The sequence below is a fragment of the Nipponia nippon genome, unplaced genomic scaffold, assembly GCF_047370975.1.
Source record: "Nipponia nippon isolate SJK-2023a ecotype South Korea unplaced genomic scaffold, ASM4737097v1 scaffold_23, whole genome shotgun sequence".
NCBI classification, from domain to species: Eukaryota; Metazoa; Chordata; class Aves; order Pelecaniformes; family Threskiornithidae; genus Nipponia; species Nipponia nippon.
The window spans coordinates 7,267,173-7,293,839 of NW_028262340.1; the positions used below are offsets into that span (position 1 = coordinate 7,267,173).

The 26,667-nt window shown below is 45.8% G+C and overlaps 1 protein-coding gene across 1 annotated transcript in view; it reads left to right on the plus strand.

The window, feature by feature from the left end:
- CLIC4 (CLIC family member 4) overlaps positions 1-14,131 on the plus strand; it is a 32,147-nt gene extending 18,016 nt beyond the window's left edge. The window contains exons 2-6 of the mRNA XM_087760992.1: positions 358-467; positions 6,119-6,244; positions 7,559-7,665; positions 8,873-9,054; positions 9,853-14,131. Coding sequence (XP_087617118.1) covers positions 358-467; positions 6,119-6,244; positions 7,559-7,665; positions 8,873-9,054; positions 9,853-10,017 — 690 coding nt within the window. The 3' untranslated portion in view covers positions 10,018-14,131. The remainder of the gene's footprint in view (positions 1-357; positions 468-6,118; positions 6,245-7,558; positions 7,666-8,872; positions 9,055-9,852) is intronic.
- The last annotated feature ends 12,536 nt before the right edge of the window (positions 14,132-26,667 follow it).

Below are 26,667 nucleotides of genomic sequence, written 5' to 3' on the forward strand. Positions count from 1 at the left end.
AAAAAAACAAAAGAAAAAAATGATGCAGAAGTCCATGCATACCTTCCCAGTATATGAAGTGTAGTTAAATATTCCGAGGATGCTCATCTTTGTGCATTGGATGGAGATACCTTCAGGATATCTGGTCCAGGTGCGTCAGCCGGACTTTGGAGCAAAGGAGTGTTCCTGCAAGATGATAGTGGGTTTGACTGTAAGCTTGTTAGGCCTTGGGAGGAGTTAGTGATGTGAAGACTGTACAGACAATAAACCCATGATTTGTTACTGAGTCTGTCTTTATTTAAAGATCTTTCAGTAATGGTGAGCATGTGTAGATGGCACCGTCCTACCTTCTAATGAATGATCTGTTCTCTTCGGCAGGCTGGCAGTGATGGTGAGAGCATAGGAAACTGTCCTTTTTCTCAGAGGCTGTTCATGATTCTTTGGCTGAAGGGAGTGGTGTTTAGCGTCACGACAGTTGACCTGAAGAGGTAAGAAATACTTGGTTTGTTTGACAAGCCCGAGTACAGTGCACTTGGTGTAACAAATGTTTGTCTAGGGCTTCTAAATCTTGCGTGGCTTATTTTCTGAAATTAAAAAGAAAATCTGTCCTCATAAATAGTAAGAGGCAACCTTGATGTAAATCGATGGTTATTTATAAGTATCCGTAACCAAAAAGAATGGCTCTGAGAAATTCTCTTGAATTTGTTAAATGATGCTCTTCTCCTGTAAAACTGATAGCTGATGTGAAGTCTCTTATAACTGAATACTGAATCTTACTGACTTCATATTGAGATCCTACAAGTGAAGACTGCTGGGTAGGTGTTTAGATCAACCAATCTTTGATCAAATCTCCAATGATTATTGGATAACGGTCACAAATCATGTGCAGCCTTACTCCTCTTTTTAGAGATTGTAAGAGAATATTGCTTATTATGCAACAAGAATAAAAACAATGTGAAAATATCTGTCCATGAGGTAAATACGAGTGAAATAGAAATGAAATGGGTAGGAACAAAATGTAAAATACTCTGCTTTTGTGTAGTGTTAGCCAGATATGTCATGATGCTGTGTGTCACCTAAATTGCAACTTCTCCATCTATGAAATGAATACCTGAGTGGCTAAGAAGGGCGAGATGTGAATCCAGAGTCTTAATTTCCTAAGGTTGGGTGTACTTTTATTAGAAGTGGTAATGCTAAATTCAGCAGAGGCCTTGTATTTGTTTTTGGTGTGAAGTAATGTTTTCACAGCACTAATGTAATGTAACGTTAGTCACTGAACTCTCTGGAGAGAGGAGAGACTGCCAGTGCTTACAAACTTTATTTTCAGAAATAAAGCCAATAGAAATATACAGTGTTCTCCAACGAATCAAGTGTAAAACGTGTAAGAAAGAAGTCACCCTGCTAGACTTAACCTCCTAACTTTTTTGAAGGAGGTGACTTGTTTTAATTTTTAAAAATCACTGAAGTTGCTGCTTCAGTGCTGGCAACTGGTGTTAAATATTTCCATGTGTAGTAAGGCTGAGGCAGGCCACTCAAGCAGAGGGGGAGAAAGCAGCTTTTGTCAACTGTGTGTGCATTTGTAGCAGCTCAGAGATCTTCTCTGGCCAATGTGGGACTTTACTGCAAATATAATTCTTGCTGCCAGCACACACAAACCAAATCTATCATATCTTCCATTTAGCACAGCATGTGGTTTGTGGAAACCTCAGGAGTGGAACTCGTGCTTGCGTGCTATTTGTAGTTTTGGACTTCCTTGACTTTTAATGAGGGCGTTATTTAACCTGTTGCATTTATCGGGGCGGGAGGGTGGATGAGAAGAAGGTTGAAAGAGACATTTTATACTTGGAAGCATTTTTACTCCTGAACCAGTCTGAGAGAGATCATTAAAATGCCAAAGATTACTGATGAATTGGCTTTATTTGTGTCCCTTTGGCAACTTTGTGTTAATTGGATGGGGGAATGGGATGTAAGACTAACTTTTAGAATATAAATTGGTTGCAGATGTTTAAAATTGTCTTTTCTTACACAAGGAAAGCTTTCTTTCTAGTTTTTTATATTGGGGAGGGGAAAAAAAGTAAGTGCAAAATTAAAAAACTGCACAGGAATAGGTGAAATGAACTCTACTCTTTTGTTGTACAGTGAATGCATTTCCTAGTAAAGGAGAAGGACCGCTGAAGCTAATTCAGATTAGAATAGATGTTGATACAAACTTAATTCCTTTCAGACTTTATTTAAAGCTTCATAAATACAAACGTAATGTTCTGGATTGTCCAATACCTAGTTGTAGAGTAGTGCAGCATGCAGAATGTCAAATGCAGCTACCTGCTCAAGTGGAAACGCTTTATAGCAGATGGTGGTTTTTTCCCCTGTTACCATGACCAGAATGAGAATAGGTGCTAGACGTTGCCTTAATACTTCCAACACTGTCACAAGAAACTGCTTTTACAAGTACATTATTCAAGCCAATTACCCTCTCTTCTTTTTGTTGCTGTTGAAGACAGAAACTTGTTGAAGAGCTGGGTAGTAATGGTTTTAAGCACCTGAATTTATTTTGCTAGCCAAAAAAAAGAAAAAGGGTTTGCTTGCAAACTGTGCTTATGCCTCATAGTGTAATTTCTGCACAACAGTAAGGCAAGCTCTGTCTCTTTGTGAGGCTTAAAAGGTCATGGTTGGGTACAAAAGTTCACGAATAACTTGGGACACAGGGAAAAACTGAGTCCGATGTAACTGCCTCTGTGGCATGTATTTTTTCCCTTTCCTAATTGCATTGGACATCGTACTGTGCTAACAAACGAACATTTCGCAGTTCTCAGTTCTACTCCTAAGACACAAACATATGCACATAGGCAAACGAAGTGGGACGTCCCGCCCTTTCAAAGAAGCCATGCATTTCTTGTTTCTGTTGAGGCAGACAGAGGCTTTATTCTTTCCCTTTTCAGAAGCAGCATTTCAGTGCTCAGAGATTTAACTTGCTCTGGTGACGAGAGCAGAGTTGCAGTACATAAACCATTTGTTGGGCTTGTAGCAGTGTTCAAGGCCAGCTTGCATTCGGTTAAGTTTTGAAGTCCTATTTTAAACATCTTGATTGTGTGGTTTTACAATTATGCTGACAAAGATTAAATAAAGAGATTAGTAAATATTAAAGACTGCCCAGAGGTGAATGCAACTTCAGCAGTGTAAAATACTGCTTAGGAACTAGAGACAGGGCTTTTTTTTATTGCTGTTAAATAACGTTACTCTTCAGATACTCATTGCAGTACTTGTGTAAATTATAAATCACTGTAGAGCATATTACCTTTGGAGGCTGGCTTTTGTCTGATCCTCAAGAAATTATTTGAATGCTAATTGCTGTTCTGGTTTCTGGCAAAGCCATGAAATGTTCATACCTTAACTGGTGTTGAAGAGCCTGCCCACTTAAGCATCTGGCTATCACTAGCTAATTAGGTATGTGGACCTACATCCCCAGTAAACTCTGGGGCAGGTACTAGCTGTCATGGAATTGTTTTGAGTGGTTATAGAAGTGTTTTGGGTTTGTTTTTTGGGTTTTTTGTTGTTTTTTTTTTTTTTTTTTAAAAAGCTGCCCAGTTTTATCTGTGAAGTAAACTTCACTATAATAGTTTTAATTGCCTTCTTGTTTGGCTATTAAGGGAAGTTTTACTCTTGGCCTTTTAAGGATATTCCTGTGTACTCATGGTGCTCTAAAGGCTGTGGCTTGTATGTGGTAAACCAGGCTTTGTTTATGATCTACCGGCAAGCGCAGCAAACTGGAAGTCAAACCCTGTTTTATGCTTGGTCTTTGGCTGTGGGATGTTAATCTCTGCTTTCTTTTTCTGGAAAGGTACAGGTGGTCTGACTGGAGTGGCAAGAGGGGTTAATCAAGTGCTCTGGGATCCTTGAGGTGCACTCTGGTGCTTTGGAAAACTTTTTTGGTTAGTTCATTAGACTAGTCTGTTTCTGAAACAAAACCTTCCCTTTGATAGTATTACTGCAAATCCGGTGGTCTTGCCCGTGTTTGTTTTTAAAATAACATTCCTTTTGAGGAACTTTATCTAGCCGCCATGCGAAATTGGAAGTGAGCCACAATGACTTCCTGTAATTGTTGTGGGTTGCAAAGCTGTATTTAAATGAAGTGTTAAGCTACTTAAAGCATTAACCGATGACAGACTTTAAATCCTAGAAGTAAGAGGGCGATGGCAACTATTAGTGAGAAATAACTTCTTGGAAGCTTAAGAACTGAAAATGGTTAAATTCTTGTATTAACAAGACTTCTGTCACCTGGCTGAAAGCAGGGTGCTTAATGTTCTTAAGTATGAAAATCGGTTTTCTCATTCAGTTTTACATACGCTGCCAAGTGCTCCTATCTGTCCTGAGTACGCTTTGGCACTGCACACTGCTGCTGTTCGGCAGTGGGCAGGGCACGAAATCCTGGCAGGGGCTCTTCATTTTGTAAGAAATGGAAAGCAACATTTCTACAGGATAGACTTGTAAGCTGTGCGGAGTTTACGGAGTCTGAGTGCTATTGCTGCTTTCTCCTGCTACCCTGAATGACCATGTGCATATTGCTAATCTAGTTTCCCTCTCCAGTGCAGTCAGGAGCCTTTCTTGAACTGTGGTTCCAGTATCCAGAAAATCCAGTTCCTGGAGGCCCAGTGCTGGCTCAGACATATGTCCACGTCGTACAAAGCACAGACCCAGTTCAAGGGTTACCGTCCAGTTTGGATTTGTTCAAACCGTACCAAAGGGGCAACTTTACCTTGGCAAACTTTCTGCTGGGTCAGGTGTCGTTTGTTGTTCCTCATCCAGCATACCGCTAGCCAAAGGTGGTGGTCATCCTGTAGCGATTGCTCTGGTCAACTTGACAGAAGGGTAATTGTCCAGGGGTGCCTCAGCTGGGTCGCGCGTGCTGTCAGGTGTTAGCACGCAGGGATGGTCCGAGGAACTGGGAATGGCAGACCGTCCTCTAAAACGGGGAGAGGTTCTTGGAGAAGTTGGACTGCGTCCTTCTGAGCAGCCATCCTGGGCTGCAGTCAATAGCTCCATCAGAGGGAAGCTTTCAGTGCTGCTACTGAAGAAGTGCCCAGCAGTACTGTAATTTTATTTCTGCTTCTGCTGAGACAGTTGCACTAGCATGGGAATAACTAATACCGTGATGATTTACTGGGGAAAAGTTGGCTGCAGCTTTTTAGATGATGCTTTGGCTTTTATAGCTTGTAATGACTCCGCATCTCATTATTGACTTCAACTTTGCATCTGAATCTGCTGACAAGGCAGATGCGAGAGCTTTACATTAAAGAGTGCGTTAGGCATTTTGGGGTGAATGAGTAGGTAGGTGCATATGCACAGCTGACATAGAGGCTTCTAAGTAAACGTCTGCAGTGTTGTTCCTTGCCCCACTACAGTATCACTGCACAACTAGAGGAGAGAGAAGCCAGTTGCTTACAAAATAGACTGGCTTAGCTTGAAAAGGATTAGCTTGAAAGGAGCTGGAGTGAATAGCCGGAGGTATCGCCAAAACTGACTTAAGATTTAGAAATGTCTGGTTCTCTTGTGTCTAGTCATACTAACGTCGGGGATTCTCCTCCCTTTGCCCAAGTGTGCTGCTCTTCTTTGTAAATAGTTTTTTCACCGGAGCAAGCTTTAAGCATCAGTTTTAAACATGATGTTTGAGCATCTGTCAGCTTGTCTAGAACCAGATTTGGAGTGCGCCTAAGAGAGCAGTATGTGTAAACCATTTATCTCAGACTTGCTTTTTTCCAGAGGAGCTCTGTGTAAAAGGGGAGGATTATCACGGATTGCAGATTACGCTATATATAAACTCTGTACTGCAGATCTTGGGAAAGAGAGTGTGTGTGGTGTACGCATCCCCCCCGCTAGTCAATATTATATCGACTTGAGAAAAAACATAGCCAGAGGTAGGAGGAAGCAGTTGGTTTTAAGTATTTGAAATCAGTTGTTGTCAAGTATATATTCAAAATGCTAATCAAGCTGTAAACTCACTTTTTAAAAAGAAGACTGGGGATATCTTTTTAAAACTGCAAGGACGTGAAAACCTCAGGCAGTGCTTTTGTGATTGTAGCAATGAAAGCTAGGTCATGGCTGTCCCGTGCTTACTTTTGTATTGGTTTGTATTTCACCCTAGAAAACCAGCAGACCTTCAAAATTTGGCTCCAGGCACTCATCCGCCCTTCATAACTTACAATGGTGAAGTGAAAACAGATGTGAATAAGATTGAAGAGTTCCTGGAAGATGTTTTGGCTCCACCCAAGTAAGTGTTAAAATGGTAATTTGTCACCTTAGATTAGGTGGAGTGTTCTCAAGGGGGTTTTCTGCACAAATTAAGATGTTCGTCAGCATCAAAAAACTGAAGATTAGGCATTGAAAATAGCTTGGAGTTCTTGCTTGTCATACTTTTTTATTTTTAAATTGTCCTTTATAGAGTCCTGTTATACTTCCCGCAGTTTTCAAACTAAATGACTTTTCCTTTTGATGACTGGGGCAGGCCATTCTGATGATGTGTCCAAATATTGTAAATGGCGATGAGCCTGCTATGCAAAACTTAGGCTTCACTCCGTAATGAACTGGGAATCTATTTTAAGGGGATGTGCAGTGTCCTTTTGGAGACTTGTATTCGCAGTCACTCTTCTAGAAGTAAGGTGTTATTTGAGTCTTCAAGAGTTTGTTTTCTTGTTCTCAACAGGAATGTCAGTGAAATTTGTATTTGATGTTACATTTCTTTTTTATTCTTCAGCTTTCTGTAAGCAGATGGAGAGTTGATAATTGTACAGAACCAGTGATTACTAAATACAACTTGGAAATAATTTTTTAAACATTAATTCCTTCATACTAGACATAATGATGAGTCCTGGAGATCAGTTATTTAGTATTTGGAAATTATGGTGGAAAATACTGAATGCTTTTAAAAATAATTAGATTACACAGCACAAGCATGAGAAATGTGTTCAAGCTTTCTCCAAACTGTTGGCTTTCCTCTCCCTCAGCTGGCGGGCAATGGCAAAACGCAGACACTGCCTTTAGCAGACTGAACTGTTTTGTCTTTTTAGTGTGGCAAGACTTTACTTTTTGTTAAAAGATTTGGAGTCCATGATATTCTGGGACAGCTTATATTAATTTAAATGAAAAAAAAAAAATGTCCAGTGAAGAGAGAATGGACAAGAGTATGGAATTTGTTACCTGTGTGATCCCTAACTATGTTCTTGTTTACAGAACTGTGATCCGCTGCCTTGGCAGCGCTGCCGTAAGGGAGCTCGCTCTTGTGACCCTGGGCTGTTTCAGACACTCTGTGCTTGAAACAAATGCCTGATGCAGAAAGCAGAAATATGCTTTGGTATTCCTCTGAAAAGTGATTAAAAAAAGCATCAGGTTTAAAAACGTAAATGGAAAAATGTGTGATACTACACTTAAGTAGCAAGTCTTCCACATTAACCCAAAAATGGATAAATTGGTAAATGTACATGATGTAGAATCTTTTCTTTTAAAAAGGGACGTTTTGTGCTAGTTAATATATGATGAGCATCATTCTGCTAAATGTGCTGTAAATCTACTCCTTTCTACTTTTTAGGTACCTAAAACTTTCACCAAAGCATCCAGAATCAAACACTGCTGGAATGGATATATTTGCCAAATTTTCTGCATTTATCAAAAATTCTAGACCAGAAGCTAATGAAGGTAGGTTCTGGGGGGCCGATAGCTGCACATGTTGTTTTCGCTGTCTTGTGTTTTTCAGAGCAGCTTTACTGTGAAGTGTCTCACTGACAAATTTTGCTCCATGTTGACGGACACTTGAATCTCCTGAATTAAACCTGTGGTTTCAAGTTAATGGTCAGAGACAAAGATTTCAGCACTTCTAAAGAGAGCTTCAATTAGACAGTGTTCAGTCAGAATTTTAGTAGGGTATACGTGGTTTGTAAATGTCCCTGGCATCGAAACTTCTCTGTGCAGCAGCCACTCAGAACTAAGTGGAAATGATTTTAACATCCAGAACCAAACTCCACGCAGAGTTTGTGTCGTGCCCCAGTGGCTGGGTTTCCATGCGTTTGCTGGGAGGCCTTTCTGCACATTTGATTATTTCACCTTGCTAGGACTGAGGGCTCCCATTCAGAGTTCTGAGTTAAGCTTAGTTCACGTTGCTTTCTTTACAGGATTGAGAGAACATAGAAGGTGAGAGATCAACAAGAGATATAGAATGCACAATTAGACCTTTAAATAGTTCGGTACAAATCTTTTGTCCTCGGTGTACTTGGAGGGAAAACGTAGGGAATCAGCATGCCTTTCTGCTGTATTTCAGATGGAGAGATTGAAGATATTTGCAAACAGCCGAGAAATACTTTTTGATTTTGCGGGATGTGCTGCCCTCTGCTGCTGTGTTCCACAAACCTCCTCGGCAGCCTCTGTGTTCAGTTGCGGTTGTTAGCCGAGCATGCGGCATTAAACAGATTACGTTTAAATGAATATAAACCCTAGCATAGCTTAATTCTAATTAGTTTAAGCCAGTTAGGAATAGTCTTAAGAAAGTGACATAAGCCACTTTTTAAACCAAAAATAAACACTTGTGGACAGTCTTAGAGTATTTTAAATTAGTGCAAACTCAGGTGTAAACCAGCTTTTAAATAACCTGCATCTGCGTGATGTTTAAAGGGATTCCGTTTCAGTGTTACTAGTGACCACGAAGGCAGCTCCAGCAGCAGCGTTGTCACAAAAATTGTACAAGGGTTACAAATCCTTTTGTACGTGGTCTGTTCTGGGTGCTGCAGTGATGTGGATTTTGTTTTTCAGATCTGGTGCTAATATCAATATTCTAAATGATAATTTGCTTTGAAATTTGTGTGCTGTGGTTTGGCTTTTTTTGTTCTTAAAACCGTTCCTTCCTCTGTAGCCTTAGAACGTGGCCTCTTGAAAACCCTTCAGAAACTGGATGAGTATCTGAACTCTCCTCTTCCTGATGAGATAGATGAAAATAGCATGGAGGATATCACAGTTTCTACCCGCAAGTTTTTGGATGGCAATGAGATGACATTAGCAGACTGCAACCTGCTGCCCAAACTGCACATTGTCAAGGTAAATGGCTTGTATGTTGTTGTGATAATGAAGGACAAAGTGCTTACGGTTTATGACATTCTGGATTCCAACTCCTGCCACCCATGTGTAAGCTCCCGTGTAAGTTTAACTGCAGTATTAACAGTACATGCAATTGTACGGTACAGATTTAGGTAATTCACAGGGACTGTAGGGGTAAGAGCAGTTGAATTCGGGGAAGGTGTGAACCAGTAGCCAAGCTGGGCGGCAGATGATCAAATGGCAGAAGCACTGACCGGTGCAGTCACAGGAGGCTGGGACGCGTAAAAGAATGGGGTAGAAGGAAGGTGACCATCATGTGGCCAGTTCGTGTTTGAAGCGGATGTCTTCTCACATCTGTAGAGAAGACTGCTCTGTTAGCAACAAGGTAAATGTCACAATGTGAACTACAAGGATTGTATTTAAAAAAAAAAAAAAGTCCAAAGTCTAGAAAGAGGTAGCCTAGGGTAGCTACAGGAGTGAAGATGTGCTTGTGAATCGTGGTTCGCTTTCTTTCGACTGTCTTCCTTGATCTTTGTCAGTTTTGTACTGCAGATGGAGCCACAGATTAAGTTTCCGCCTGGGTGCAGCAGTATTTCCTTTGGTGAGGACAGTAATACAAACTACGCGAGGCAGTATGCTCCCAGGTCTGGGCACATCCCAGAGGGGCAGGTCCTGCTGGCTTCAGAAGCGACTCTGAGTGTATGCGCTGGAAGGATAGCTTAGCCAGAGAGTGACGAGGGATGGAAAAGTGCCTTAAGTCGAAGGATGTAAATTCACAATCTCATTCTCTTGTTCTAGGTGGTGGCCAAAAAATACCGCAACTTTGAGATTCCCAAGGAAATGACAGGGATTTGGAGATACCTGACGAATGCTTACAGCAGAGATGAATTCACCAATACCTGTCCTGGAGACAAAGAAATTGAAATAGCTTACAGTGATGTAGCCAAGAGACTCACTAAGTAAACAGCACTTGCAAAAGAGATGACTTCTTGCATATTCCATAACAATGCTTCTAACAGACTGCTCTTTTCATATAAGATAGCAATTTTTTTTGCATGAACTTGCAGTTATTCAAAGTTATGGTGGATAGACCAGGTACAGTAATTACCTAAAGTTTGCAGACTTAATTATAGGCTTGTTTTTCCTTACCTCCTTTCACAGCAAGTTTGAATCTGATTAATGCAGGTATGTTAATATTGCACTGGGGTAACTCTAGATTCTTCAGTATGAAGGGTTATCTTGCCCCTACTACTTTCCTTTGCAAACATTTGGTCCCTGTCTATGAATTGGTTTAGGATACTGTCTTGCTATATGGTACAAGGAATATTTATGTATTTTGGAATTTATTGCTTTTCCAGAAGATCTATACACAATTGTCATATCTGTGACACATCGAACTGTACCTGCTTGTCTATCCTATTTACATATAGAAGGGAACTTATTATCCAAAAGAGCCATTTGCAGAATATTTGGCAACGTTTTTTTAAAAAAAAAAATTCTCCTGGATTTGAAATCACGGTAACGGTTGAGAATGGACTCAAATGTGAAACTTCGATTTGAATGACCTCAGACATCAGGGAAGTTTGAATCTAGGCTTGAGTGCTATAGCAGGAAGCTTGCAGTTCTGAGTTAGTATTTCGTTGTGTCCTCAAGAGCTTGATGAGATTAAAAAAAAAAAAATTTCTTTTTTTAAATTGGCAACCTACATTTGTCCCGAATTCTGAGTTGCAGCAAACGAGTAATTGTCAGGATGCCCTTTACCATCGTGGAACCAGAAGAACTGGATGCTTGCCATCTGTTCACCTTAAAAATTGCAAGTGGCTTTCTTTTTGGTAGTTAAGAGCCTTTATTTTGTATAGGTCTTTCTGGTGATACTTACTTACAAAATCTGTGCTGTCATAAACAAAGTACATGTAAACATTAGCGTCCTAGTTGATAAATAGCTACTGTATATGGTGAATAGCAGTGCAATGATTAGTGATGCAAGACTGAACACCGAGGGCTGTTAAAGTGGGAGTCTTTCTGGGAACTTTTTTAAGCTATTTCTTTCCTGAAGAAAGCTAAAGTGACCTTTAAAGATAACGTTTGCCTTAAATTATAGTGTGCATTTTTTCCTGAAAGGAAATCTGTTAATTACTCTTGTAAAGAAATGGTGCGTGAAACCCAGTCCTGTACATGGAATTTGTCCTGATTGCTTGTCTGTGCACCTGGACTGCAATTTTGCATAATCGTAATCATTGCACTACTATACATAATCTTTTTACAGCAACACTGAGGAATAGCACTACAATTTTTTTAAAAGCGATTTTCAAATATTTCTAAACGCAGGGAATAGTTTTCTTGTTTAAAATTAATGATTTTGATGCATGAAATAAACTGCTAGGTTATTTTTAAGAGACCATCATAAACAACTCCAAAGAATGCTAGACTTATAGGCCTATTTTTTTGTAAAGATACTTTTATATTTAACTGATCTTAGAAGCTGGAAAGTGCTATTCCTGGTAGGTTGTTCTTGGAATATTTAACATTCTGCAATAACATGGAAATGCTCACATAAACACTTTTATACACTAATTTTTTTGGTAAGCACTGGCTTTATGAAAACCAGCCTGACTTTTCTAAGCATCCTGCTTTTGCTACTTTATATACCTGTGAAGTTAGTTTGACATAGAAGAGGTAGAGTAAAAGATCCGTATTTGTATACCTGGCTTGTGGTGCCTTGTCTCGCCTTCCTAGAGCTAGAATTCCAATACAAAGGCAGTTAGCAATCCTGTTACGTGTCTTTCGAAGACAGCTATAGGTGCGCTTAGACCCAATTATGATTTGTTACAGGGGTGTTTGGGCACAGAAAGAAAATTCTGCAGAGCGGCCTGGTTAGGAAAGACTTAACTGTAGCCTTTTAATAATTACTGTATTCTAATGTCACGTTCTCGTCCTGAATAAAGTTTCTCAGCCATAATAATCCTCTGTAGGGATTCAGTCTTTGCTACAACGTGACATCTAGAAAAAGGAATGACTTTGGGGTTTGTTAGATAACATTTTTAATGACACATAGGGTAAAAAAAACCAAACAAACCCAGCCCTCATTGGTTTGGTGCTCTTTGCCATCGTATCGTTAACCTTGAAAAACAAAAATAGAGGAAGCAATGTGATTGTGGGCATAGCTTTGTTAAATTTTACCTCTACTTTAAAACCTGGATCAGGATGGCCCTTGGAAGTTGTCTGAGGTGGTAGTAGTGGGGCCTCACTCCTTTTAAAAGCAAATCAGCCTTTGCGTGCACACTTTAGTCCACCAGGCAGTTACGTGCATGTGAGCATGAATGCGCTTTCATGCAGTCTTCTAGCGCGTGCACTGCCTGCGTATCAATGCATACAAATACTTAACGTGTTAAAATACCAGGCTTCTTGTCTTTTATAGATAATATATTCTCTCTACTTTTTAGGCAATCTTCAGACAATTGTAATATGTTATATTCAGCATTAAGCATTTTAATGATTGTGTCTGAAAGCTTGTAAACAAAGTTAAAGCTCTTGCTATAACTAATGTATTTCTTATCTCAGTACAATGGAGCATTGAGCGTCGGAGCCTTTCCCTTAGAGGTGTAATTCAAATGAGGACCAGGTTAGCAATTTCTAAGGCGGTTACTGTACGATAGCTGTTAACTGTCCTGTGTGAAAGGAGTCGGTATCTGCTGGGCGTCCTGTCGCACAGTTCTGTTGGGTTGTGGCAGAAGCTGGCCAGCCTCTTGCTGGCTTCGGCAGCCGCCAGGAACCTGCCGGAGAGCGAGCAGCTTTCGCCTCTGTAGGTGAGCCCTTCGGAACGGCAGAGTTAGAGCTAGGGTGGTGTGTAAAAGGCTTAGCGTCTGGTGTGGGTAGAGCACTTTCATCTGGCCCCAATCACCAGCGCTACATTAATTAAAAAAGCCCTTTCATAACTATGTAAATTCTTGACTTCTGTCAACTTGTTTACAATCTGATCTTTAAATGCATTTTTAATTTCATCAAACAGCAATTAATCTACCCCCTGTTTAAATTTAAAATGATGCTTCTAGCCCCTTCTACAATTTAAAAACAGCAGTTACCCTTTCAAGTAGGCATTCCAGTTTGAAAGTTGGTTGCATGTATTAGCATGCTGAATAACTTACTTTATTCTCAAGCTGAAATATGCTTAAATTCCCATTAAAACAGGTGACTGGTGTATTTCCTGAACATAAAGGGAAAATCCATCATCTTCACCCTGGTTTTGTGTGGGAGAACAGATTATACTCTATGCATGTTTTTTGGTTTTTGGTTTTTTTTTTTCCCCTTAACAAAGCTTTCCTTCTTGAAGAGATTCCTTATGTGTACGAGCTGCCCGTTGGACAAGAGGCGTGTGAATTCTGAAAGGATTTCATGCACTCCAAAGCTTTCCTGTCCATCTCCTGTTCACTGCTGGTCCGTGTAGATGTCCCACACGGACAGTCACAGCCATGTAGCTTGCGCGTGTGCATTTTCCCATAAAATTGGTGTTTTTTCCGCAATGGGCATGTCTAAACTGATTGAGAGTAGCATGCAGTTCCATGATAAGAAGAGAGATGTAATCAAGTTTTTATGCTAAAGTAGAAAATTAGCATTTCGTATCAAAGGAACACAGACATGAATAAATTGAAGATGCTTGAGCCAAACCCACTGATGCCTATCTCAATGTAGAACAAAAAGTGGTTAAGTACAGTCAACTTTTTTTTTTTACTCTTTGCCACTCAGAGTACTATCTGAACACATCCAATTAATATTTTCAGAAGAAAGCTTTATCCCAAGTGAAAAATATTTAATCTGCCTCAGAACCTGTGCCACCAGCTATTACATTTTGTTTCTGCAGGGGGTGTGGGGGATGGAAGAACAGTGGAGCGGAGTAGGGTATCGAGACTCCCGAGACAGGACATCAAGAATTGGAGTATTGTTTGCAGAAATACTTGAAGAGTTGATACAATTTATTGTAGTTTGCTTATGTCTTTCACTCTCTGGAACATCTTTTACAGATATACCAGTATACTGCTGGCAGCTATTGTTAAAAATAAAATTATATTTTCACTACCAAGCAGATCTTTCTCTTATTTCTGAAGACTACGGTTCTCGCATGTGTAAGCTATGGCTTGAATGTGGTGTGCTAAACTACAGAACAAAACTTTGTGGTAATTATATTCTCGATTTTTGGCCGCCTGTTTTTTTTCAGCGGTGGTGTGATTTAAGGCAGAGTACGTGTTGATTCTAACATTATAACTAGCTGTCATGCCCCGTAACAAAGTTAACTTCTTAACTTTAAGAAAGTTAAGAATGAGTTGAGAAGTACTGAATTCTCCTACAGAAATTATGAAAAGTGGGGTTTTTTTCAGATTTTAAGTGGAAACTCTTAAGAACGTAAATTTTGGTAGCTTGTTTTTCTGTGGAATACTAGGTTTTCGGTGTTAAAAACTGTGAAAATTGATTAAAAAGACATAAAAAAAATTCTCATGTTTGGTTCAACTTGTTTCCAGCCAGATAATGCACTAAATAGCCATTTCAAGAGTTGAGACTGAATTGATCCCATCTACAGAATTCATGGGTTTCAGACTCGGTGTTTTTGTTCAGCTGTGTTTCCTTACTGTCTTTTGCTTTCAAATATGTCTCAACTAGCCATGGTAAACACCATTCGCCCTCGCTTTTAATTTGAGTATGTTAACTAGGTCCTAGGTCTTCAGAGCAAAGACCCCCAGCCACTAGTGGAAGTTTTCTTCAAAACTTCCTAAGCGTTATCGTGTCGATCTCCTGTCTGTCCTAGGAGCGTTTGAGGTGCATCTGGGGTCTGAGTTTTGTTTTTGAAAGGAAATTTGTGGGAATCCAGAAGACATTCCTGGAGCCTGTAATCTGGGATGCCATCATCTGAGTTTGAGCATGTGCGGGAAAGTAACAGGCGTGCTCAAAGCAGTAGCAAATCCAGCAATTAAGCCCTTGGTAGGATTGCGTACCTGTGTCACTGTGTTGTTTTACTGACGGCGAGGTTTGTGATCAGAGGTGGGTTTTGCACTAAGATTTGCAGTCGCCGTGTTTGAGTTTGGTCACGTACTTCCACAAAATGCAACAGGGCAGACCAGAAGGTGATGTGAAGAGCACACTGAAAGGGAATAGCGTTGAGCTGTGAAGACGATGCTCATCCTGCATGGCAAAGGCAATGGTCTTAAGATATGCAATGAGTATTTTGTATAATTAGGACTTGCTGCAAGAGCTGCTTTTGACTAGCTAATAACCTTTAGATTTTTTTGCTAGATTTTTGTTTTTAAGATACCTCAGGTGACTCCCCAGTCTGGTGTGGAAGGTTCCTCCTGGATGTCCTAGCAAGAAGATTTTGGCTTCAGTGAAAGCTATGGAGCCCCCTCCCAAGCAGTTCTGTGTAGCTGCTGGCTGTGAGCAATGGAAAGAATGCCAGAGCTTGAGGGGAGCCAGGTGGGGCTGAATGTTTCATAGTTGTTTCTGACCACTGCGTTCTCCCTGTTCTCAGGGACAGCTCTGGCCCAAATAGTTTTGAACTTGGCTTGAATCCAGGTTACATAGCTCTGGCTTACCTCTCCAAAAACGTTGCCGTGTTCCCAAGGAAAGCTAGTCTAGAGATTTGTAATGAACGCCAGTGGTTTAGGATCTGGACTACCTAAACTGTGCTAAGTAGTAATTGGAGTCGGTATGTGTTCAGCTCTTCGTAAGGACTGAGAGCAGCGCAGTCTGAGAGATGCAGTGACCACTGTGAAGCGTGTCACCCTTCTCCTGCGTCCTGTCCACCCCCCAACGTCAACATGCTTCAGCTAGACCCCGGTTATATTTAAGTGATTGTTTTCTTTCCGTCTGTACTCTGCCCTATTCTAAGCGAGCCTAAGGATATGCTGGAAATTGCTGTCGGTCTCTGGCACCACGCCGGGGGGGATCTGGTGATCTTGAGCGCTGGTTCACCTTGACATGTGTTTTTAACGGCACTGGCCTTGACGTATTGGCACCTTGTTTGGAAGTACTATTTTAGATACTCATCAACTTATTTTTGCGATGCTTCACTAAGAAGTTCCTAGAAATAAGCTAGCGTTTTGTTAGCAGTGTTCCGTTTTTCACGAAGGGGTATTGCGCACATTTCAGAAGATTGATCTGTCTTGGTTCATTCCTTCAGCAATGAGCACGCTTTATCAGAGCTCCATTTTTTTTGTTGCAAAGAGGCTAAAGCATACTATTTGCCAAAAGCTTCAGTAATATTAATTGTGCTGTGGAAATTCCAGAAACGGTTTTCTAATTACTTCCTCAACTCCGTTTTCTTAGAAACAGCAGCAAAATACAGTAGCTAAAAGGCTGAGGAGACCCTGCAAGTATCTCGGTTGGGTACTTGCTGGTGTAGGAATAAACCAATTCGTCAGAGGGTAGTCGGGATTTTTATGGAAGGAAAAAGAAACCCGGACAAACCTTTGTATTCAGTGGGATGGAAAAGGAACTCATTTGACGTGGTTGCCTGAGGGCTTTTGGACACTCGTTACAATGAAAGCTAAGGATGAGCTGAACGTCTAAACATTCTTGCTGTCTCTGGAAGTCTCCAGGAGAAAGAGGGTGGATGTAGTGACTCGTTAATCAAGAATATGTTTAACTGTAGTGGTTCCCAGACTCCTCTTAGTGGATCAGAGGTGGCCCAGGAGGCCAAGGAGAGTCTTTGATGGGCTTATATGAAGGAGGGGATAGCGCTAACAGCGTGAATGGTCCATGAGAAGTCAACTGACCTTTTAATCACAACCGTTTAGGAACTGCTGCTCCAGGGCTTTACTTTCTTCACTGACTTCATTCTGCAAAATGCAAGATTCACCTTGAACTGAACAGCTCACACCCAAATGCTTGGTTTTGTGGTGGTCTCCTGAAGTCAGTAGGCATAGCGGTGAGACTTAAAGCAGTTTAATGAAAAAAAAAAAAAAATGCAGCAACACTGGCAGTAACAAAGCTCTTTAGTCTGGGTTAGTATTTCTCTAAGGCTGCCAAAAGTGTGTGGTGGCTGAGCAACCTGGGGTCGTGATCGCAGCGTTCAAAAGTAACCAGAGATTGGGGGAGGTAAATTAGTCAAGCGTCATGAGATAATTTCTGCAAAGCATTAACTTAAGGCGACGTAAAGAGCCTGGATTTTAACTGTGTGCGAGAAGCAAAAAGTCTGGAGGTAAGCAACCCTTCTCCCTGCGGGTCCTACTGCACTTGGTCTTGCTAAATTCCTGATGAGCTCCCAAAGCTGATGCTGGATGGCCTCCAGAGCTGGAAAAAGAGAACTCATGATTCTTTGACTCAAGAGAAGAACTGCTGTGTTCTTACCACTGGACAGAGAGATGAAAACAGTTGCTAAACAAAGATCAAACATGTGAACTTTATAAATAAACAAACAAAATTGATGCTAAGGGATGTCTCAACTCCTTTGCCTATGGCAAAGGGCTTGGCAGGACCTAGGAGAATGACTTTGTCAGTTTGCACATGGAATTCTTAATTTAAAGAGTCTGATTAAAGTGATACTGCTCCTCTTAATGAGTTCGAAGGTTTTGCTGGTTAAAAATGGCCTTCTCTGTCCATGCGTTGGTTGAATGCAGGGTAGAGGAGAAAGCATTTACGGTGCGGAACTCTAGATGTAGAACACGGCAAAGTTTTAAAGTATGTGTGCTTTAAAAAGCTGGTTGTGAGAAGCTGCTGTTCATAGTAAACCACTCAAGGGCAGCAGGTTGGATAGGGTGCTGCAGGGGGAGCTTAGGCAACCGCGAGAGGCGCCTGCAAGGCAGAGCTCGGCAGCGGAGGGGTCCTCTCCTCTGACGTCCATTCGGGCCTCCTGGTCCAGGCCGTGAGGAGGACGGGACTGTGGGTCGCAGAAGGGGCTTTGCCCAGTGCCTTGTAAGAAGTTGATGGTTGGAGTGGGAGCAGAACCCCGAAGCAGACAGCCGTTACTTTTACCTTTTTTTCCCCTCTCCAAGTTTGAAGTGAGGTGGCCTGGGAGCAGGAACCTTGTTGGTCAGACTCTTGCCCGACACGTAGACCTAGCAGTCTTGACTCCCCCTCCCTGTTGCCAGCATTAAGTACCTTCCATCCTTGACAGCTTCTCCTGTTTCTTTTTTGGTTCAACACCCCTACTGCCTGCTGCAGCCGTCGCTGTGGGATGCTTTAGTCTGGATGTGGAGCACAGCCGCAGCTGGCTCCTGTTTTTAATGCGGAGCAGCCCCGTGCCCGGCAGCTACGAGCTTCTCCCAGAGGCTCAGCTACTCCGTACGTGTCATGCTGTATGTGCACAGCTCTCCGAGGAGAGCTTCAACTCCTGGATGCTCCGGCAGCTGTTGTGGGATGCCAGGCAAAATAGGAAGACCCCGGTCGTCTTCCCGAACGATTTACTGCCCGAGGCTTGGGTCTCATTAGAGACTTACTGCCTTTAAGCACAAAGCAGTAGAGCTGGGCCCTGTGAGCAGCCGAGCAGGCGAGCTATTGCGCTGCAGCTGCGCAGTCGTTGGAGGTTGTGTCTGGGCTGAAGCTCTTGTTGGGGAGAGCCTAACGAGGAAGAAGGGTGGTCTAGGCAATAGTTCCTCGGACTTGGCTCTGGGGGCCATGAGTTCATTTCTTGTCTGTGTTTGGCAAGTTGTTTCCATTTGTAGTGTCTCAGCTTTCCTTTCTTAAAAGGGGATTAATTTCCTTTTAAAAGATTTTGGTAGCGTTTTCCATCTGTAGCTCCCAAAGAGGAAACTTAAAGAAGAAAGTATCATGGAGGATCATCTCCCTGTGAGCTCTGAACGAAGACCCGTTGGAGGGCAGAGCTCGGCTGATGTCCTTGCTCTCCGGCCGCAGAGCTGGCCCAGCACACGCGTAGCTCCAGGCAAGTCACGGCATCGCTGCACCGTGCCTTGTGTCAGGAGGCTCACGGGGTGACGGGAGCCGAGGCTGCCGCAGCAGAGAGGGCCGCTTGAGGAGAAGGGCACGTGCCCTAGGGAAACGGGCTTTTATGAGCTCTGCTGGTCACAGTGACTCCTGTTTATCTGCTTTGCTGGCTCACTGGGAATGAGGTTACATCACTGTAACAAAGCTGCCTTAGTGTTCACACCGATTCTGTGGCTTGTCGCTGAATTTTTTCATTTGATCTGGACGGGTTGATCTGTATCCATGGGCTTCTGCTGTGGACGTGTTTGAAACAAACCTGAATGATGAAGCTTGTGCTTTTTCTTGTCATTCAGGGCGCTTGGACAACTTAAACTGCTGTTTGCGTGCCGGGTGGCACTACCTGGGACAGACGAGCGTGGGAAGCCAGGATGCGCCACGCAAGGACATAGGGTAGGAAAATGCTGAGGAGTTTGTTTTTTTTACAGCTCCTGCTTGTGTATGTGGGTTTAAGGTGTAGGCAGGCATATGCTGCTTCAGCTACTTCTTAATTTTAATTTCCTCAGGCAATATTTCTTATAGGGACTGGGAGTTCCTCTAGTTTGTGTGGTGGTTTTTTGTTTTTTTTTTTTGTTTTTTTTTTTTTTTTAAGGCAGTGGTTGGCTCTTTGTCCCGCTGCACCCACTCGCCTCGGAATGAGATACACCACAGCCCATGCGCATTTACTGCAGGCATCGTGCAAGGGGTTGGTGGATTTGAGGCGTTCAGCCTGAGATTTCTTCAAAGGGGTCTAACTCAGTTCAGAGCGTTTTCTGGACTTGGAGCCAGAAGCAGCTATGCGATAAAACTTGCCATGGGAAGGAGCGTGAAATAATGCTGCTCTGGCCATTGGGTGAATTCTTCTCCGCTAGATTCTGTGAGGAGAGAAATTTTGCACGCGTGCAGGCAGCTCGCAGGATGGAGGTTGTCCCTGGGTCCCAGCTGCCTGCCCTCCAGGCGTACGGTGTGTGACGGACCAGCTCAGTCGGTCTTTGGATCCTTTTGTACTAGTGGGCAGCGAAAGATGCACATGAGCAAACTTTCTCACAGTGTGACTAGCCCACAGGGCAATGCAATCCCTAGATATTAGCGTGCAAAATCCCTTCTCAGGCTCGCTCCGTCCTTCCCCTCCAGCTGAGCCTTTCCTTACGGGCAGTTACTCGTTACGGCAGAACTTGCTCAGCTTTCCCATGAAACACTGCTGCAAACTGGATTTTGTAGAGGCTGCGCATTGGCCTGAGCCCGTTGGTAGTTCACAGTGCCTTTGGGAGGGAAGGATTTGGGGGAGTCTGGGGTAAGGAGAAAGGTGCTGCTGTGTAACGCGCTGTAGGCGACGAGAAACCTGCTGGGAGCAAGTGAACGGGGGCTCCTCGGGGCAGAATCCTGCCCCCGAGCCTCGAGAGCCGAGGTGCAGGTGCTTGACTGTGGGTCCAAATGGTTAAGCCTGTGCTTAAGGAGGGAGAGGCTCCTGAAAGTGTTGGATGGTTGCAAGAGAAGGATCCCGAGTATCATAACGCGGCTCAATGTATTGGAAGTCTTTGAAGTCTTCTCCTGACATCCATCCCGTACCAGCATCTTTCATCCTTCGCCAGCGCTTCCCCAGCTGAAGCTATTAAAGGGAAACTACAGAAGCCATAAATCCTGGCTGTTAACATCTCCAGTGGTAAGATTGCACAATGAGCCCAAGTTGCTGCAAAAGATAAGAGAAGGCCTTGAAACCGAGGCAAGTTGTGACGGGTTCCCAAGAATAGCTGAGCTTCACAGCTTCGTTGGGGGTCCCTCCAGGTTACTCGCTTTCGGGCGCCGTAGCTGGCTCTGCTGCCGACTCTCTGGGTGCCCTTGTCTGAGTCACCCAGCGCGTGTCTGCATCGTGCGGCGCAGCCTGGAGGAGAGATCCCCGGCTCTGACCTGACCCAAAGGGGTGAGCTCTGTCTGGGGTGCTGTATATAGGTTAAACACCCCGGCTGCAGCGCTGTCCTGCTGTGGTTACGCTGCTTCCAAGGATTGATCTTATCACCTCCACAGGGAGCTGAGCTTATAAATGCACCCGCTTCAGTGGAGTGGGGGCGCAGACCCTTTGCGTGCAGAGGGTGGAGTGCCTCTCCCGGAGTTTGCAGGGCCGGGAAGGAATCCAGGAGTCCCCATTCCCCAGGATCCCTGCTTTGGCCACGCCGTCGGGTTGGAACAGGCGATGAAAGGCAAGGTCTCTTTGGATCTTTACGTGGAGATAGTAGCCGGAAGGCTCCCTGCTTTATCAGGAGTGTTGGTTCAACAGAGGAGAAAAACGCAGCCTGAATTGCCAGACAGCAAATAGGAGCGATTCCTGGGAACGTTTCCTTGAGTGAATGGGAACGTTGTTAGTGGGCAAACTGGAATCAATATTACACTCATAATTTTATTTACACCCTTGCTGCGATCCTGATCTCTGCCCAGCCTAGGGTGCGTATCTGTACAGAGTTCACTCCAGTATAAACACTTGGCTCTGCAGAATGTGTTGGTACCTCACATTGTCTGCCAGGTGCCTTCCCGAATGATTCCTTTCAGGGGAGACGTTTTTTTTCCTCATGTCTTCTTCACAGCACTTGTCTAGCAAGTCTCCTCTTTCTAGCAGCAGGCCAGGGAGAAGCGATGGGTCCGCGGGGCAAAAAGTCCAGTTGCCCACATGAGAGGGCCGGTGGCATCGTGGCGGAACGGTCAGAAGGTCTTTGCCCTCTCCACGTCAGAGGCTGTTTTCCCATTGGCATTTCTTGTTCCCGCCCGTAGCGGCAGCAGGAGAGAGAAAACCTGCCTCTCGGTACGCCGACTGGCGTTCTGTGGACGCGGCTGCTCCGAAGCCCTCCGAGGAAGGTGGTTGTTACCATCTTGGTGAAGCAGCTTTGGCTGGGCAGTTGCGAGGGAACCGGTCACAGCGTCAGTGCTGGAACGCAGGGCTCAGCAAGACCCCGAGGTCTTGGTCAGAGCAGGGGCTGGGCTCAGAGGGAAAGCAGTGGCGTGGGGCGGCGGGACAGGGAGCAGCTCGTGTCACATCTGGCCAGCGTCCTCATGTAAACGTCTCAGACCTGCAAACCACTCGCTCGGTCCTGCCAGTTTTGTCGGCTTTGCTCTGCTCGCTCTCCTCCTCCAGGCATTAAAATGAGTCTCTGAATAATCCCGCTTTTGATTTTTCCTCCTCCGAAGTCCTCCCCATCATCACCAGCTCACTGCCCTTCTGGGGGGAAGGTGCCCACTGCTCCGGCCACGCACCGCTCCTCGGGGCCACACTTTTCCGTTCCCGTCACGTGCTGTGCCGCAGGGAGGCTGGTGGCCGCTGGGACGTGCGGAGGGCAAAGCAGATCCGCTCGGATGCCGGAGAGCTCTTGGATTTGGCGCTAACACCCAGGGAAACCCAAGGCTTGGAGGAGGCGAACGCTGCGTCTAGGAATTCAGATCAGCAGCTGTTGGTGCAAACCTCAGTAAGGCAAGAGGCTTCGGAGCTGCTGTTGCCCTCCAGGGATGACTTTGCTCTTTGTCAGGGCGTACGCGTTGCTCGCCCAGGCCTTCTTGGAAAAGGAAGCCTCAATGCCAGCTACACCGATGAGGTCTTTTTTTTCTTTTTGAGCTGAAAACCAAATCTTCGGTGTTTGCTGCCCTACTGGTTAACTGGAGATAGGATAAGCCCTTTCGGGCACTGCGTTAGTGCAAAGGTGCAAACAGCCCTTGCCTATCGTCGCTCTGAGCAGATGATGTGGATCTTGGGGACTCCTGGCCCTGAAGCCTTCCTTTATCTTCTGTGTGCAAAAGGGGTCCTCGGGGCCCTGGAAAGCCCCGTTAGAGCAACAGCTTAATGAATTGCTGTGAACTTTCCATTTCTGTGGCATCCATGTCTCTTATCACCTCTTAGTTTCTGGAAAAGGGAAGGCAGCGTAGGGGCGATGCACGGGAAGAAGCCCTGGGTGAATCGGGAAGATGGAGAGGAGAAACAAGCCCCGGAGCTCCGGTGTCCTGAGCTGGCAGCTCCCCTCCGCAGCCGTCCTTGCTGGGACACGAGGCGGGTGGTCCCAGATCCCATGGGCGCCCGCTGCTTTGGGAACGCTGGCTTGATTTGGGTGGGGAAAGGGCCCTGGTTTGGTTTGGAGATATTGCCCTGGTCCCGAGGAGGAGGGCAGGGCTGTTATGATCCAGCTGGCCTGTGGAGGTCAGCCTCGGCTCAGGGAATCTCCCCGGCAGCTCCCGGGGAGCAGCTCCTGGCCAAGCCGGGGCCGCCTTCCCCCGGCCCAGGGTTTGGTGGCTCTCGCCACCCTCCTGCGACATCCCGCTGCTCTTTCCTAGTGGTCCGTGTTTGACTTCTGGAGAGGCAGAGAATGAAGGAAAGGAAGGAGCCGTAACGCTCTGTTCTGACCCCACTGCAACAGCGTGAGTGCGTTTGGGCTTGACTTAGGGACGCCTTTGTCCCCGTGCTCTAGGATCTGTGCCACATCTCCAGTGTGCCCACCTGTGTCTCGCGCTTCTGAGGATGCAGGTTAGAGACGACCACGGATGGACATCAGGACTCTTTTTGGTGTTTTTCTGTGCTTTTGGTGTTTTTCAGATCCCTCCTCATCCAACGAGTGAAGAACGCTGGAAACGGATGCGTGTGTTCGCTATTGTAGGAGTCCCCATTCCCAAAATGCCACAAACCACTGAGCTCCGCAGCCTGGACGAAACGCGGCTCTAGGTGTGGGGTAGTTTTTGAAGGACCCTGGGGAACTGAAGCCTGTGCGACGCCTCTCTCCGCAGCCTACCAAGCAGGCCAGCGGGACAAGCGCCTCTTATGATGGCATTTTAAGACCATCTCTTTCCCGCAGGCGTTTCCTTGGCCCGTCCCTGATGGATCCCCACTGAGGATCCCGAAGCACGGTTGGATACCCGGGTGGTTCCTCTTGCTGCGTGCTGTCTGCACAGTGCCCGATGCTGGTTAGCAGAGCTGAGTTCAGGCTCCTGAAATGACCTCTGCTGCTGGGCTCCTGTCCTGCCCACGGGATGTGGCTTTTAGGTCACCTGTAGTCACTAATGACAATGGTTGCGGTCACTATGGGAAACGGGGCTGCTGGAGCTCTGCAGCAAAGAAGGTCCCGGTTGGAGGTGTGCAGCGAGGCTTTAGGGTCAATGGAGACCTGGGGGAGAAGAAGAGTACCTCTCCCTCCTTGGTCTCTCCCGTGGCGCTGGTCAGCCCCCTCTAGGCAGACCGTAACCGTGAGACCTGGAGGCTTCGTGTCCCTGTTTTCCTGGCAATGGATGGGACAGGTATTAAACCCAGCTTTCTGGAGTCGGTGCCTGGTCCTGCACCACAAACCCTCACTGCCTCCTCCACCTGACAGGGGCCATGTGGGAGCCTCTGCCATGCAGAAATACTTTTTTTTTTTTTTTTTTTTTAAATGGTGAATTAGCCCTGTCTATGGCGGTACAGAATTATCTGACATGGAGAGTTTGGAGAAACCAAGGGCGAGGAGCCTATCGGGCCTTTCCTACAATCCGCAGAGCTGTTCAGCGCTGGACGTTGACGATGCCCGCCAGCATCACGTCATGGGGGATGAGAGTTCGGCTTCGGACAGTGTGGACGGTCCTTGCCGTGCCGGCCCCTGCGGCAGTGGTTGCTGCCGATGCCCTTTGCTCCGGCCCCGGTGATGATGTGGGATACCAGGCTTTCCTCTCAGGTGTGCAGGAAATTCCCGTGGTGAAGGTCCAGGACTTTCCCTGCAGCACCGTAGGTGTTACCAAAGCAATAATTCTTCCCTTTTCCCACCTAATCAAGTAGGGAAAGCTTAACGATGTGGACGCTGTTGGTGACCACAGCAGATGCTCAAAGACTCTGCTGCTCTCCGGCTGCGTAACTGTCCTCACTTCGTGCTCCCCGGGCTCCGTCACAGCCATTAATATGCAGAGAAGTTGGATTCGTGTTTTAGACAAGCTCATATTCTTCGCTATTAGCAGGTTTCTATAGATGCCACAGAAAGCATGTTATTAAGGCAGATGAAAGGCCAAGGAACGAGTTTGCTGTGCTTGTGCATGCCCATGGGGTAAGCTTTCTGCCCCTCCCCCATTTCTTTTCTTGTATCCATCCTGCATCAAAGGTGCTCCGAGAAGCAAGCGAGCTCCCCAGAAAGGCCCTGCGATGGCGGTAATGGAGCAAAACCACAAAGCGTTTCACTGCCTGGGAAGTACCAGACTGATGGCTGGGCTGAGCCGCGCTGACAGGTTGATCTTCTGCTTCCTGCAGCCTGTGTTCTACCGAAAAAAAGCAGCCCCCCCTTCGCAGAGACTCCTCCACCTGCCCCGCTCGCTTGCTGACTTGTGCATTCCTCCCTCCACACGTTATAAAGATTAATCGCTCCAGTTGGAGCTCGGTGCGACTGGGCAAGGTGAGACATTCCTCTGTTGACATTGCTGCTTTTGACTAAGGGAGGCCAGAGGTTTGGGGCTCGCCCCGGCCGGGCGATGTGTGGGCAAGTTCCTCCTGGAGTTCGGCTGCTCCTTGTCTCGGGCACGAAGGGAAATGAGCCCCCCGGCACGGACGCAGGCCCTGGCAGGAGGGATTTTTCTTTGCAAGATGCACGGCTGCCCGTTGCTGTTGCAGGTCCCATGGTTTTGCTCTGGAGACCAAAGGGGCAGCCAGGTCCTGAGCTGGGTGGCAGTGCCCCGGGCAGGTTTGGAGATAAACACGGCTCTTTGCTCCCGGCCTCCGGAATGGGAAAGTGTTGCTGTGCCGTGGGGCAGGAGTAGCCGCATTCGGGTAGCGGATAAAGCGACGTCTCTGTAGGACGGCGGGGAGCTGTGGTGGAACCATGGTCAAAGGCCTCGGGTCTGCTGCTGCGGCGGTGGCCTGTCCCCCGTGCCGGTTTCTGCTGGCTTTGCGAGTGCTGGCAGCAGCTCTGTCTTTGTGCACGCTCAGCATCGCTGCCGGAGCTCTCACGCACCTTAGACCTCGGAGAGCTTTTCGCTGCATGCACGTACCCTCTCTCCAGACCCAAATCCATCTCACCACCACACCGGATCTTCCGTCAGCTCCATCCATTAGGATCGCCAGCCCTAAAGAGAGGAATGTGGCGCCTGCCTTGCCCAGCTCAAACCGAGCATGGGAAGAGACGGGAGAGGCTGTGCCGGAGCTTTGGGAGAGCGGAGGCTTTCCCCAGGGTTTTCTCTGCCTTGTGCTCTCCTGTCCTGTGCACGGCTGCCCCGAGCTGGGAAGTCAGGGCTGGAGGCTGCAAGGTCAAACCTCAGAGGTAAGTGGCTCTTTCTGGAATTTCATGGGAGAGAGGAGGGATCGGGAGCCTCGAGCAGGACGCGCGAAGGGAAAGGGCGCATCGTCTAGAGAGACGAGGACCGGGAAGAGGCGCAAATCTCCCCTGTGCAGGTGGGAGCCGCGGAGGGGAGCTGCTGTCTGGGGGAGAGGAAACAAAAGGTGCAGATCCAGGTTAGGTGTTAGGAGAAACCTCCCGTCGCCTTGGCAGGCTGGGGAACCGCCACCGCTGGGGGTGAAGGACGTGTTGGAGCACCCCAGACAGATGTTTGTCTGGGTAAACACCAGCGCGCCTTGGGCGAGGGAACAGGTTCGGCCGCTCCTCCGCGGGCTCCAGCCCTCTTTCCCCGCGATTTGTATGCACATACTCGCTTGCGAGCGCGTTTGCTCGCCTATGCGCTTGTCCCACCATAAACACGCGTTTTGGATCTGGAACAAAAGCTCAAATACGTATT